Below are 15,653 nucleotides of genomic sequence, written 5' to 3'. Positions count from 1 at the left end.
TAGGAAGGAAACCAGGCTTGGATCAAATAGACATAATTCCACAATGTCTATAGGTTCTGATAAAAAAATATTAAAAACAAATATGCAGATTGATTTTGTGAAATGTTTGTGACATGGGTAGATGTCAAAGAGTTAAAAAAAAACTTACTGAAACCATACAAGAATTTGAACAGACTGGAGGCTGCTACCCAAATTTGCATAGACTCGATTCAAAATATCCATACACCCCCCCACGGGGACTCCGAGCAGATATATTGCTATGAAATATGATTTGCATTCTGAAATCTGCTAACAATGTTTATTTTCATTGTAAAGTTCCCCATCAAAGTATCAGAATTTCACAAGAAAAGCTGACTGAAGTATAAATATTATGTAAAAGTGTGACAGTCATCACCATTTCCTGTTCAATGCAGGAACTTGTATACAACATGTGTAAAATACATTGTTTGTGTGAAATTTAAACATGTGCACATCTGTTCCTGTAAACAAACTTGCATACAATGAATGGAACCCATATTGAATGATGGTGGTCATCATGACAACATGTTCAAGTTATTGCATCACTTATTTCTTAATTATAGCAGATAACTTTTTATCTTGTGTCAATTTTATTAGGAGCTGCCTATTCATGACTTGCATAACCATTCCAGCTAGTCATCTCATAGCAACTACGGGTAGTTTACTAAACTACTTTTCTTTGCAAAAAATTGCTTTCTTGCATTGCAATTTGTAAAGCTTTTTTTTTTAATTTAAAATATACTTCTCAAAGCTGGATAATCTATTGCATTTTATATGCAGTAAACAAATCATGGATGTGTACAATACAGGTTGTGCAATCAAAACTTGCATCCGGGCTCTTAATGTTTAAATAGTCAAACAGCCTAGTCTTGAGACTAATACCGGTACTACTACTCTTCAGGTCAATTTTTATTCTGATTGGCATTAGATTTATGATTTTATTTTTCATTTATTAAATTTCTGGAAAAAAAAGTGTGGCACGCACTGTAACTATCATTTTTTCAATAAAACATTTTCTATATCATTAATGTCAATTTATAAAGGCAATTAGCAAAATATATACACTGAAAACATAAGATATGCGCTATATACTGACGTTGCACATTAAATCACTAGCAAGTGAAACAAGCAGCTTCTGGCTGAGATAGCTTTGTGGTTAGCACACATCAATTAGAGAATTGAAGATATTATCATAAAATAAACTAATCTGCTCACCTGAGGTATCTATATGTATAATATATGTATATTAAGTCATCAAACAGTTTTCAACAAGAAGTTGAAAATATCACTTTCCAGAAATATTCATCAAAATTTGAAAAGATATCATGAAATGAACATATCTGAAAGTTCCATCTTAGATATCTATATGTATGATATCAAAGCAATCGGATTTACGGTTTTTATCTTGAAGTCACAAATCAAAATTGAAGAATTTTGAAGAAATTAACAAATCACAGAGAGGTCGACCTTTAGTATCTATATGCATGATATCAAAGCCATCAGACTTTTCAACAAGAAATCGAAAATTTAACTTTTTACCAAAAATATTCATCAAAATTAGGGAATTTTGGAGATATCATGAAATGAACAAATCTCAGAGAGGTTGACCTTTAGTATCTATATGCACAATACCAAGCCATCAGACACTCGGTTTTCAATAATAGTCGAAAATATCACTTTTCACCCAAAATATTCATCACTTGTAAGATAAGCTCTGCTCAAAAAGTCGACAGCAAAGATAAAAAGGTCTCACCAAGGCAGGCACCCTCTATTTTATAAAGCAAACCTCGGAGATTACATTAAATGACAACTTTCCAGGGGCCCTTGGCAAAATGTCAAATAAGTTAAGCCTCTCTGATGATTTTATTTGTCCTTGTGGTCATCTCATCACATAACTGATTTCAACAAAATGGCAACTACTCTAACCTTGGTTTTAACACCTATTTTATGGGACATAGCCTTGTTTATAAGATCACTTCAGCCATGCAATTGTCTCTAAACAAATATTTGGTCATCTTTATGTGGCTGTATTTAAAGTTCAAAATCATAGCTTTTGTCACTTTAAATTATGCACAGAAAAATGCTTTTTTGGTCTTGTATATGAAGTAAGTTTCCATTTTGAATAACTCACTGTAAACTGCAAGTCAACAATGTAATGGACAGGATCACAGATTGTTGTGAACAGGGTATCCACTGACCCATATTTGTACAATGTTGGGGGCGACTATATTCCCATATAAAGAGTGCCCTCTATAGTTAAGCTTAGAAACAAGACCTCTGCGGCACAAATGCCTAGGTACACTGCTCATAATTAACAATTGTGGTCTGGTATTGATTGTATAAATTTGATTGATTGTGAGCACGAGTCAAACATCAGAGATTGTATCAGTATAGTTATCACTAATTATGTGTGTGTGTAGCTTCTAAACTGACATCATACAAGATATTAATAGCATTGTACCTAGGCATTAGTGGACTGAGGTATAGTGAGTAGAAAACTACATAGATTCTAGGCATTTGTGGAGCAAGTTATAACGAGGAGAATTCCACATGGATTTTTGGTTTCTATAGTTAGGGATAAACAATTCTATAAAATAAATATACAAAAAGAACAATCATTAGCTTGAAAAATAGATTTTTTTTTTATTTCCATTTTTTTCTTCAGCTAGAAACCTTTCTTGATAACATTTTCTAACATGTGTAATAATTATAACAACGCTTGACAAAACATGCGTCTATAATAATAGTGTCTGGATACACTCTTAACAGAGAATCAATCCCATTAAACATATCAATGAAAAGTCTGAAAGTTCTAGTGGAATAAAGACAACTTGACAAAAGGCATTGTGGAAAACTGTTGCATTCATATTCATTAAAACAAAAGTAACAACAATATATATATAATTGAGAAATAATAGCATTATTTTCATCACAAATTTAATGCACTTCATCCTTCAGCAAAATAATGTAAAATTATGATTTGAACCATTGTACACTACTATTGATTACCTACAATACCGCCTTGTAGTCAAGAAATGTGAAAACAAATGCCACCTTCACAGATTTCAACAGAGCACTTCATTCATCATAACAACACTTGCCAGTGACAGTCTAAAGAACCATTTTCAGTGATAGAGGGCGTTTTGAATGAAGAAATGACGATAATTCTGTGAGATTTTAACATCAGGTTGCCATTTTAATTTGATTTTTTGAACATTTTATATTGTCTTCGACCTCCCCTGCAAACATTTGAATTTTTGATATCATTATATGAGACACAAGTGTGGTTAGCATTATCATGCTTAATCAACTAATATTGTGTTCTAGTACTGTTAACATCAAAGATGGTGGATAGTCAATGCTCCAGGAATGAGTAAAATGTAATAAATATCCACATTTTTCCTAAACATTTCATTATTTTTGGAAAGCAGTATGTCATCGTAGAAAAATAATTCAACGTCAATCTGACCCGATGACATAAATGTATTTTTGTCAGGGTGAGTGATGAATCAAACCAGACAGAATTATGGGTAATAAAATGAACAATGTGACAGGGCATGGCAAATCAATCTTATAGACTCCCTAAATCAATGGGATTAATGTTGAATAATTTTGAAATAAAAACACAATAATTTAAAAATTATGACGCAATCTAAAATATACAAACAAAACAAAGTCAGTGAACTTAATATGAAGCAGTTCTTGAAATAGTATATAACATATACAATTATAGTTTAAAATATACAATACTTGTAAATTTGAATAGAACAGAATTTTCAATAAGTCTAAATGATTCCTATTCTGGATAACAATCTCGGAAACACTATATGATTCCTATTTAGAACATCAGTCTCTAAAACACTAAATGAATTCCATTCAAAATAACAGTCTCTAAAATACTACAAACAGTAAATTCAATTAATTTGAACAAGAAATAAACAAAGAGCAGTTCACAATAAAAAATGGGCCTACAGCAGCCAGCACTCAAGGAAAGCTGTGAGTGAATGTACCATATTGTACTGGAGTTGCCTTTGCCAGTAGAAAGACAGACAGCATGGTATTATATACATCCTGCTTGGGGGGGGGGGGGGGTTTACTCTTTTCACCTTTATGGTAAGACCATCATCACCATGACATATCTCACTACAATGAGTTAACATAAGGATGACACATCTCACTACAATGAGTTAACACAAGGATGATATATCTCACTACAATGAGTTAACACAAGGTTGACATATCTCACTACAATGAGTTAACACAAAGATGACATATCTCACTACAATGAGTTAACACAAGGATGATATATCTCACTACAATGAGTTAACACAAGGTTGACATATCTCACTACAATGAGTTAACACAAAGATGACATATCTCACTACAATGAGTTAACACAAGGATGACATGTCTCACTACAATGAGTTAACACAAGGATGACATGTCTCACTACAATGAGTTATTAAACACAAAGATGACATAACTCACTACAATGACTTAACACAAGGATGACATATCTCACTACAATGAGTTAACACAAGGTTGACATATCTCACTACAATGAGTTAACACAAGGATGATGTATCTCACTACAATGAGTAAACACAAGGTTGACATAACTCACTACAATGACTTAACACAAGGCTGACATATCTCACTACAATGAGTTAACACAAGGATGATATATCTCACTACAATGAGTAAACACAAGGTTGACATAACTCACTACAATGAGTTAACACAAGGATGACATGTCTCGCATCCGTGAGTTAACACAAGGATGACATGTCTCGCACCCATGAGTTAACACAAAGCCACTATGACACAAGAATGACATATCTAACACCAGGACCACAATCACAAAAACAACAAAAGTTCCTGCTTTCACCATTAAGACTTATCTCATTTTTACCATTAGTACCGCCATCAAGACAATAATGCATCTTACTCACAAGAGTTATCAACATCAGTATCATAATCAACAAGTAAAAACAGGACATGCTGATTCCTCAGAGTGAATGTGATAAAGAATATTGAATGGCAACAGTTTTCTATTATAAAACCTATTTGCATGACCAAATATTACCATACCGTAAGTCGTACTTCTGTATTACACATGCATGGCTACCAAGTCTTAAACATGTACTTGGGACGACATAACTATTTCTACTATCTTATGTCCAACCAGTATATGATAACCATATCAGAAGATTTCATGCTTGAAGTTGTTTTGTCAGCAACATTTAGTTGAAAACCTTTCCGAGTAACATGGCCAAAAATCGAATCTGAACGATGTGGTGTTTGTAAGCAGGGTATATGTTGTAAGCTATACTGATGACATATTTCACCATTTATTGACTAAAGTAATTAAAATATTATTATCTTGACTACAATAAATCACGTCATGCATTGCTGTTCCAATTCTGTTAACCAAGGAACTAAGTAATGTCTGAAGTTTGCACTGACATAAAAGCAACACAGGAATAGGAGTTATACTATAAATGTATATAACGCATTCTGGAAATAAACCATAATTTTCAATTCTCTCTGACCAGGCTAACTGTTAGTATTTGACATGCAACACTCTAAAAGCAAAGGCAACCAACCAGTAAGTATGATATTATGCTTATAATGCATTTTATGGGAGTGTTTATCTTGGGGAACCAAGCTGAATCAAATTACCGTTAGATATGTTAACTACCAGCCTGGTTCACATGTTGGAAGTCTTGTATTACCAAAACCACCCCCAAAAGGATCTGGATTTCACATACTGTAAAAGTACCTTATTTTCAGTTGGAACTTTTTGTGGCCGTTTTCACTGAAGTGATGAATCAGTGAAAATAAAATCCAGTGAAATACCTTTTTTTTTTATCTCATGTTTTATATTCATCAAGAATCAGTAAAAATTAATTCCAGTTAAAATAATGTATTTTACAGTATCACAGACATGTACTTTTAACAGTAGATGCAGAAACTAAATATTATAATCTTATGCAGTCAGTTCAAATTATAATTATTAATTAATGGACAGTGTTTATGAAATAGTACTACTCAACCAATCACAAAGAAAATTTACTTCTGACCATTAAAATATAAGTGTGATGTACAAATTTGAATATAAACGTAATAAAACAAGATTGATTAGAAATAGCTTTAGCTGTCAAATAGCAGAACCTTAAGAGAGGGTGACTTTGGTGCAAGACAGATTTTGAGTACATTAAACACCAACACAAGTTTACATTACTAGTAAAAGTATAGCTCACTGTCTGAATCGCTTCTACCCTGCATCATTGTTTCCACTGCACTCCTTATTTCACGATTTCTTGACCGGTAAATAATTCTTCATTATCTGCCAAAATAAAAAGCACATTTCTTTTGATTGACTGACCGTCTAAAAACCCTGCTGCTATACATATGTATATGCTACATTTATCTTTCAGTTTATATTGACATTGCTGAACTTAAAATACAGAATACAAATATTTTAGTGTACTTATGGGTAATATCCATAACTGCTGTATTTTCAACTCACTCAAGTAAGAGGGACATGTGATTTCAAAGATAACTCTGACTGGTTATTTTTAAAAATGCAACCAACCAATCAGGATTAATTTATACCTCATGGTATTTCAGCGTTCCTGTGCACACCTCACATAAATTATGGAGTATGATATATTTGCTGTTGGTGCCACACGCTTCCCGTCTAGTTACGAGCAGTCAACTCTGTAAACGAATACTGACAGAATTTTGATTAAAACAATAATCATTCTTAAAATTCAAATCTAATATTATGTACATGAACTTCTGTTCTTTTAAAATGTAATAAAAGCTCATGCTAGAACTATGAATATTTTCATGTTCAGACTACAATTACTATTATTAAAATAAAACTTCTGCTGATAAAAACTACCAATCATGAAACAACTTAAAAAGTATATTTACAAAATACAAAATACATTGTTTTATGTATTGAAATAGTTGTAGAATTTATCAACAAAGTTTACTATGCCAGACTGCCTGCAGTGAGTGTGATATGGCACAATAATTCAGAAAATACTAACTCAGCCTTCATTTTGTTACACAGAGCAAGTTTTCTATACAAATTCACAAATTCCAAAAGCATATCTCATGAAAACCTCTAGACATGGAATTTCTTATCTGTAGTACAGATTATCCTAATTCAAAGCATGGCAATATGCACATGAAATAAAATGCTGAAACTAATGATTCATAAAAAATATCAACACCGGTAAGTGTAATGCAGATATTGAAGATAGTTAATCATTTCACATATGAAATTGAAACAGCTTTCAAATTTATACTGCACCATTACATCACAGAGATACCACATATACTTTCTTGTGTCTTAAATTAACTAACAAGTGATCACTCTACAAATGTTCAACAATTGAAAATAATCAGATTAAAAAAACAAACATGTAATCTTTGATTTACAGCATGGACAAAAAAAAATCTTAAGCACCATAATAACAAATTAACTTCATTTCTAGTCATTTTCAATGCTCTTGTACAAAAAGTTTATATTGTATACTGCCCTCTACAATTGGTTATTTTTTTTTCATTATTCTCGGGGGCAGACATTTTCACTGCCTGGCAACCATCACAGTGAAAAGGACGAAAACTTTCAGAAAACAGTACTTTGGGATGATTATTGAGACTCCCCTGAACAGTGTAACAAGATCACACCCACATGTCCAACATATATAAATTTGGTTGTCCAGGATTACTTCAAAGTTTATTTTGTGCCGTTTTCTTGAATTTAGCTATTTTCACCTTCTCTTTGACCGGCATTCCACACTAGCTCGTGCAGAGCCCATAGAAATACATGGTACAGTGGTTTGCATCTTAGCAACGTGGAACATCTTGTGATTTAGCTCCGCCCCCGAGAATACATCTTTCTCGTAATTTTGTACTGCCCTCATTGGGAGAAATGTGATGGGTTCAATAAGCCAATATCATTGTAGTTCAGTAGTGTGTATGGGTACATGCGAGATGTCAGAGCAGCAGACACTCAACTAGAAATAAAGCAAACATAAGCAGCTGCTACAGGTCATCATTCCATTCTCATTTCAAAAACTAAAATCTTTCAAGTTGAATTCAACATAATTAAAAATTCTAATTTTAACTGAAAAATGTACATTCTGATAATAAGATTGTCAGTGACGACAATCACTTCAGATAGATTTGATGTGTAAACATTTCTATACAATTTGAATACTGTGATGCAGTAGGACAGCACAGGCAATCATGTCAGATATTTACATACAGTGATCAAATACAGCCAATCAAAATTAGGTAAACAAGTCAAATCATTTGCATACAATTTGAATACCATAAAGAATGAAATTACATAATCATGTTACACATTACATCTCTCTGAATCTAAAATAAAACCTAAATCATAAAACAATTTTTCAAAGTCTTTGCGATCCTGATTTTTCATTAAATTATGATATATACAGAAATGTGTACACAGTACTTGTATCAGGTTTTGCTGATCAACGGTCCATATTTTCAAAATTAACAAATAAAATATTTACATCACACTCAAGGAAATTAAGTTATTTAACTCTTTTTCACAATGAGCTAAGTTTTTAGGACATGAAAATCATGTTTTCCATTTTTTCCAGGGAATGGTTAGCTTTCATCAGTTAGATGAACTACAGCAATCCAAGACGGTACTTTTCAGCAGTGTTTATATCCAAGTACGTAGAAATGCGTCCGGATCATACATTGTTTTAACCTATATTTGATCAGTACATATATCTAAAAATAAGGCAAGTCGGTAACATAGAGAGTGCCTTAAACAATATGTGCAAAGCATCGTAGGTTGACAGTGACTTGTGGGTAGAAACAAGACCACAGCGTTAAGAAGACAGAGGAAGTTGAAATTCCTCTGGACAAGTAACCCTTCATTCACATGGTGGCCATTAATTAATTGGCATATGCATGTCAAAGCTCACATGCCTTTTTAACCCATCATTCATATACCATTCCAATAATCCTGCCCCAAAAATTATACTCTCCACCATTCCAATACAAATCATTTATGTTCCTATTCCTATAAGCTTCAAAGAAGGATGGTAGTGACAAATATGTCTTAAATCTGATACTAAAGTTAATTTCAGCCTTGATGTCAAACTTAACCTTCATAAGATATTTATTACATTTTTCAGAAAAATGGTTGTTTTGTCATGATTGTATTAAAATGAATACAGCTCAATCCCCCCACCCCTACCCTCTATTTTGATCTGATTTGAAACCTACAATGTTAAAATAGATTATTCAGGGTTAATGGTTTGCAAAATATTCTGCAACACATAGACTCATTCGAAGTTAATTCCTAATTCATCTGCCATGTGTGGTGTGATAGATATTATCATGATTGTTGCACAACTACCTAAGTAGTAGATTGTATAATGTACAAGATAGCATTTAATAACAAAAGTCATCTATCTGTATACGACAAATCAAGGAAAGTTTTCCTGAAGTATGTTTGACATTGTTCCCTACCATCCTCCTCTCAGAAATTACTCGTAGGCTTTATTCTAATATACTAAAAATAAATTCTAAAATGCAAAACGTGCAAAAATGACGAGCCTGCATTTATATATAAAAAAAAAGGTTTGTTGTGTTTTATATACAAGACAACTGCATTCCGTAGGTGCACCCCAAATTGAGGAAAGTCAATTTATGGAATTCTTCTATGAATTGATAGAAAATATTATTATCAGGAAATATACATGTTATTTTTACCAGAAAATGTATATAAATAATTTTAAGCAACAAGGATCCCATAAATTGCTTTGCTGTTTATCAACAGAGTTCTGACAAGGAATGCATTAATTCAAACGTAGCCATTACTGAAGCGAATTGAAAAAAAGTATGCATGTTTGCAAACTATTGGGACAATTGCCTGCTAAGATGCCAGAAGCTGCCAATGTGTTTTATGAACACCACTCCCATGCAGTCACTGAGCCGCAACAGCACAAACCCAAGCAGAGATCTATGCATGCATGTTTCCTTTAACAGATTGCCAACTATGTATAGCTATAATATTGGGTCACCATTAGCAATGGGTATCTTGACGAGGACTTCCTTCCTTCTGGGTTTGGGTAATCTTGGAAGTTATAGTCTCAATTTCCTTGTCTTCTGGGCTGGGTGGCTTTGCTTCTATGTACAACTCATGCATAGACAATTCCAGCGGCTGGGTCATGTTTGGAGGTGCAGACCTACGCTTGAGATTGTCTCGTGCACGACTCCCATAACCACTGCCACGAAACGGTGCATTGTACAAATGAAACGGCTTTGTGTTGGTTGTCAGACGTTCTTTATCCCGCACTTTCTTGTTAGTTGCTGTGGTGACACTAATGTATTCCTCAAAACTTTCTTCCAGAGTTTTAAGACGTGGTCGCTGTGTTCCCCAGTACGTCATGGCTGAAGTGTCTGAATGACGGTATGGACTGGATGCAGAGGCACTTCTTCTAAGTGGTGGGCGTCGTCTTGCTTCAGCCACAGCTTCTTGTTCACCAGGAAAGCCCTGAATGGACTGCGAGGGTTTATTGAAACGCTTCCTCCTTTCTTGTGCCTCCAGCTGAGACACTGGTGTTGACGTAGCTGTGGGTTCCGATGGACTAGGTGATACTTCATTTACATCTTCCAGTTTACTCTGCAAAGATAAAGAATCACTTTCCACCCCTTTAGCATCACTCTCATCATCTTCTGCCTCATCTGGGGACGTAGCCAGCGGAATACTACTTATTGAGCTACGTCTTTCACTGTTTGATCCAACTGTAGCATCCATACTGCTACTCCTTTCTCTCCCATTGCGGTCAACCTCTAACATCTCTGAAATATTTCCCCCATCTTGCCGTGAACTGCCAAAATTATTCTCCTCGTTATCCAGAAATTTAAACAAATGATCAACCTCTTTACCTTTTCTCTCAACGCTTGAGAAATTTGATCCATTAGATGGTACTCTGGGTCTGACATTTAGAAATGTATTTGCATCTCCACTGGCAGTCTGCTGCGGTACTTCGTCCTCCACAATGTGCAGCTCTTCACCGTTCACATCATCAGCAAGGGTGTCTCTTCGATTATCAATCCCATTTTCATCCAATTGTCCCTCTTCGCTTTCTGCCCTTTCTTCTCTAAAACTATCCTCCACATCATTGTCATCTATCAATGGGATATCTTCAGTATCAAAGTCTAGACTCTCAAGACTTCGCAGTAACTTAGGACGACCTTTTGGAATTTTTCTTTTTTCCACTGGAGTTAAAAGAGGGGACATCTCATTATCAGCCTCCTCCCCTTTCTTGCTCAGACTCTCCTTGCTGAGGGACATCTTTTTCTTCAATTTCTGCAGCTCCTCCAGGAACTGACCGTCTTTCTGATGATCAAGGAGGTGGTCCTGACCATTTGCTCTGTCTTGAATATTCTGGAGGCTCTCAGCACTTGAGAAATCGCTTATGTATGACATGGTATATGCCATGTTACTGGGCTTTCCTTTAGGTTTGTTGATATGTGGTCTGCCCCTGACTGGTTCAGGTTCTTGGTCTGTCTTTGCTAATGTGTTCTCTGTCATATCTTCATCCTTCTCCTTTTTAGCAGCCAGGAGGTCTTTTGCAGAGTTGTTGGTCGAGTTACTCCCATTGCTATGTATCACAATAGTATTCAGTTCGAAGTTTTCATCAGATACATTCTTCAGCACAACAGACTTCCCGTGCTTCTTTTTCTCTTCTTTGGAATGGTTCGGTATCGTCCTGCATTGCAGTTTATCAAACTGTACGTTCACGTTATGGTGCAAGTTTTCCGACACTCCATCATGACTCTGACTGAACGGTCCATCTGGTGGATTGGCTGTAGGAGACTCATCCAGCTTGGGTGATGACCTCGGTGAGTTGGACGCTAACAGACTTATAGGTCTTAACTCTTCATAACTCAGTGTTAAAAAGCTATCTGGTCCAGGCACTCTCAAATGTCCACCTTCCTGACCTTCTATATCAGCCATAGCAATATCGCTTCCATCACAGAAATCACCGCATCTCATTCTTTCCTGGTTCCGTATCCTAATTACCATTGCACGGAATAGTTGCCAATCGCCGAATGTCATTCCCAGAACCTTCTTGAGTTCATCAACGTCACACTGAAGTAAGACATGCCCATTAATATTGTTTTCAGCGACTCTGGCTTGATATTTAGGTATCATGTGTTGGTCGATACCTTCCAGTGTGAGAAGCCGGTCACAGACATCTTTGATTGACATCCCATCAGTTCCACTTTCACTTGTGGGACTCAGAAGTTCATTACCAATCAGTGGCTATAGAGAAACCAGAATAAATCAAATAAACAAGCGCTTAAATAAAGACACAGCCATTGCTGAGTACAAATTCAAATCTTTGTGCAAACAAACCACACATTTTAGACATATTAAACACAAAGCATGGGACAAATATCTGCCACTATGCAGTGGAATTTAGCAAAATGGAAAATTGGCAAGAGTTTGAATGTTGAAAATGATCTATGATTTTAATTCAGTAACTCTGATTTGTCAATGCCAATGCACAGGAAAAAAAATGTAAAACCTAACCAGTTTGAGGATTGTGACCTAAATCCATAATACCGATTGGTTTATAAGTACATGGTATGTGGACTAAAACTAATTACAAAATAGAAAGTTCACATTAATCACACCAACATAATTGACAAATATTTGTAACATTGGAATTTGTATCAATAATTGATCAACAAACAACATTCTGAAATGTTGCACCTCATGTTTAACCCAATGCAAAACATAAATGAGGTGTATTTCTGTAATAATATGTTTCCATTATATTCCATTGAAATTTCTCCACACTAAATACAGTGTCATAAACTCTGATTCCTTTGAATTTGCACATCTGATCGTTTCTTTTTTTAGCAATTTTTATGTTTTTTTTGGTGGACAAAAAATATAAAAACAAGCAGCCTCTCGGCTGAGATAGCTCCGCTGTTAGCAATGCACATTTCAATTAAAGAACAGAAGATATCATTGGAAAATGAACAATATGTATAGTATCAAAGCAATCAGACTTGCGGTTTTCAACAAGAAGTGGAAAATATCACTTTTTTACCAAAAATTACAAAAATATTCACTAAAATTAGAGAATTGAGGATATCATCACGAAATGAACAAAACTGAGAGAGGTCCACATGTAGTACCTATATATGTCATATCAAAGCAATTGGACTTGCGGTTTAATTAAAGTTTGATCTGCCTACCTGTCCTGCATTGTAAGCACCAAGATGTGTGCCTGGACTGGGTAAACTCATTCGCTTCCATCCACCACGAGAAAAGTTACCATTGGCACCGTACTGTCCACCATACCAAGAACTACGAGGAGACATTAAGCTACCAGAAGGTCCTCCTCTCCCAGTGCCACCGCCGCCTCCACTTGGAGCGTAAGGATTGTGAACCAAAATACTACCATCGTGAGTTTGGTGGATATCTGTAAGAAAACAAAAACATAGAAATGAGTAAAGTGGATTCTTTGAATAAACAGCACCCTCAATGGTAGCTGTATAGAGCTGTCAATAGAGGGCAGTATTTATTCCAAATTACAGTTACACCACTATGGAAATCATGTAGCTAGCTATATCGAGGCAAAAGCCGTTTCTATATTTTGGAATAATCCTACTTTTTTTTGCAATTCTAATGACAATTCTCGATCAATTGTCAGACATAACCTTGTATAGTTTAAATGACAAGTTAAATGCATTACTGCTACAGACCAGCAGATTTAACACAATATTTGAAATGCAATTACACACCATAACAATGAATAGTAATCAGCCTTAAAGGCAACCAAGATTTGAACTCAAGTATGGTAGCCTTTTATCAGCATACAACGGATAACTCCAAGTGACAGCTGTCATTGGCAGTCTTTGAATCACTTAATACAGGAACCGAATATAAGTAGACATGTGTACAAAATGAATGGTAATGCACATGGCATTAAGACTCTCAACATAAAGTTTTGACAATCAACACAAATACTAAAGTACCACAATGCAGCTGTGACAAGTGAATCATTTCACTTTAGTGTGTTTTTTAATCCTTAAATGCGCTGTTTAATCATTGAATTTTCATATCATCTTTTCTGTGTTGCTTTCAACAATATCACATCCCTTTATACAGGACAGTGACCAATATGTCTGTCATATCAAATATTATAAAACTGACAAGGCAAATATCAGTTAAATATATTATGGAAGATGTCCTTGTACCCAATATAGTCCCATGTAAGTATAACAACCAGTGCTTAATGCATTGTTTTCACAACATTTTAAAACTTGCTGATTGATAGTGGTGCATATCAAGAGTCTGGGTATTTTCACATGACAATAGGGAATATCAGTATTACCCTAGTAATAAATATTCATGCTAATATACAAGCTAGAACGCCATCAGTCTGTGTGTGCTTGAACAATGTGCAATGAAAACCCAAGTATACGATACTGTATGGGTTAGGATACAAGAATTCTAGGCTAGATAATAACAATTACCGCATTGTACAATGACAATAACTGACAAATTTTGAAAAATAATATCACTGACACACTAAAACAATTTACCTAATTAATTAATGCCCATGATTCGTAAGAGTAATTCCTTAAGATCATGTCGTTTTGACATTAGAGGTTATCAACTGAAAACAATGGTTGACTCATTGCATCATCCTTATACATGTATGAACAAATGATACCAGGTCCTATGTAAATAATTTCATATTTAATTAAACTCGCCTGTTGCTACCTATCCTTTTGTTTTTCTTCTGAAAATTTCTAAAGAAACTAATTTCAATATTCTAACACTATGTACATAGAATTTTTTTTTGAAAATTACCCACAATTATATAAAAATCTAATATATCAACCAGAGAATGAATTGAATAAAACTGAAACAAAATGATTATTGAATTAACATGAAAGATACAAAATGCACTTATAAATAAAAGCTAGAAAACATATCGTATTTTTGGGGGTAGAAAAACAGGCTTGCAATCCATGATACTGAATACAGCTTTTGAGAAGAAATACCTTGGTACCCATAAACAACATTGATTTAATGTCACTGACTATCCTATTTAATCTGTATTATATTTCACACCCCATGGTTAAAATGGATTGCAAACTAACATAAGGCAGACATTCATGCAAATAAATACAGTTAATGTGCTCACCACTGTGCTCTATGGCACTTCAAACATTTGCAATCAAGCTGTTACCAGGGATTATCAAACTGAAAATTATTCTTTTACAATTTGCATTTTAACTATTCAATAAAGTGGCTTATGGAAAATTGTAAAACAATGACATCCATTAGGTTTGTACATTAATAACTGAAAATATAATACATTGTAAATTAGAAAAATAGTGATCCAACTGGTCTAGCCTTGCCCATGCCTAAGAATTGTGGGTACGGTATTTGGTCTATTGTATTTGCATATTTGCAGAGATGTATCTATGGTTAAAGTAGGTCATATTTTAATGATCCAGTATACAATAATTACAATTTTCGGTATATTGTATTCTTCTATTGAAGATACACTTTTAACAGACCAATTATACAG

The 15,653-nt window shown here is 34.5% G+C and overlaps 1 protein-coding gene across 3 annotated transcripts in view; it reads right to left on the bottom strand.

The window, feature by feature from the left end:
• Window positions 1-2,636: 2,636 nt before the first annotated feature.
• The window catches only part of LOC146746174 (uncharacterized), a 70,192-nt gene continuing 57,175 nt past the window's right edge, over window positions 2,637-15,653 (bottom strand). Inside the window, exons 2-4 of one of the 3 annotated variants that reach the window (XR_014929071.1) lie at window positions 13,303-13,529; window positions 6,637-12,358; window positions 2,637-6,367 (exon numbers count right to left, since the gene is read on the bottom strand). Coding sequence is in view for 2 of the 3 variants with exons in the window: in XM_085497631.1 (XP_085353757.1) it covers window positions 10,109-12,358; window positions 13,303-13,529 (2,477 nt within the window). In the remaining variant the exon portion in view is untranslated. Of the gene's footprint in view, window positions 12,359-13,302; window positions 13,530-15,653 lie in introns of all 3 variants that reach the window. The other 2 variants (XM_085497632.1, XM_085497631.1) reach the window with 2 other exon arrangements.

The sequence above is a fragment of the Saccoglossus kowalevskii genome, chromosome 4 (assembly GCF_978046115.1).
Source record: "Saccoglossus kowalevskii chromosome 4, keSacKowa6.1, whole genome shotgun sequence".
Taxonomy (NCBI): domain Eukaryota; kingdom Metazoa; phylum Hemichordata; class Enteropneusta; family Harrimaniidae; genus Saccoglossus; species Saccoglossus kowalevskii.
This window is presented reverse-complemented; position numbering and strand designations above follow the sequence as displayed.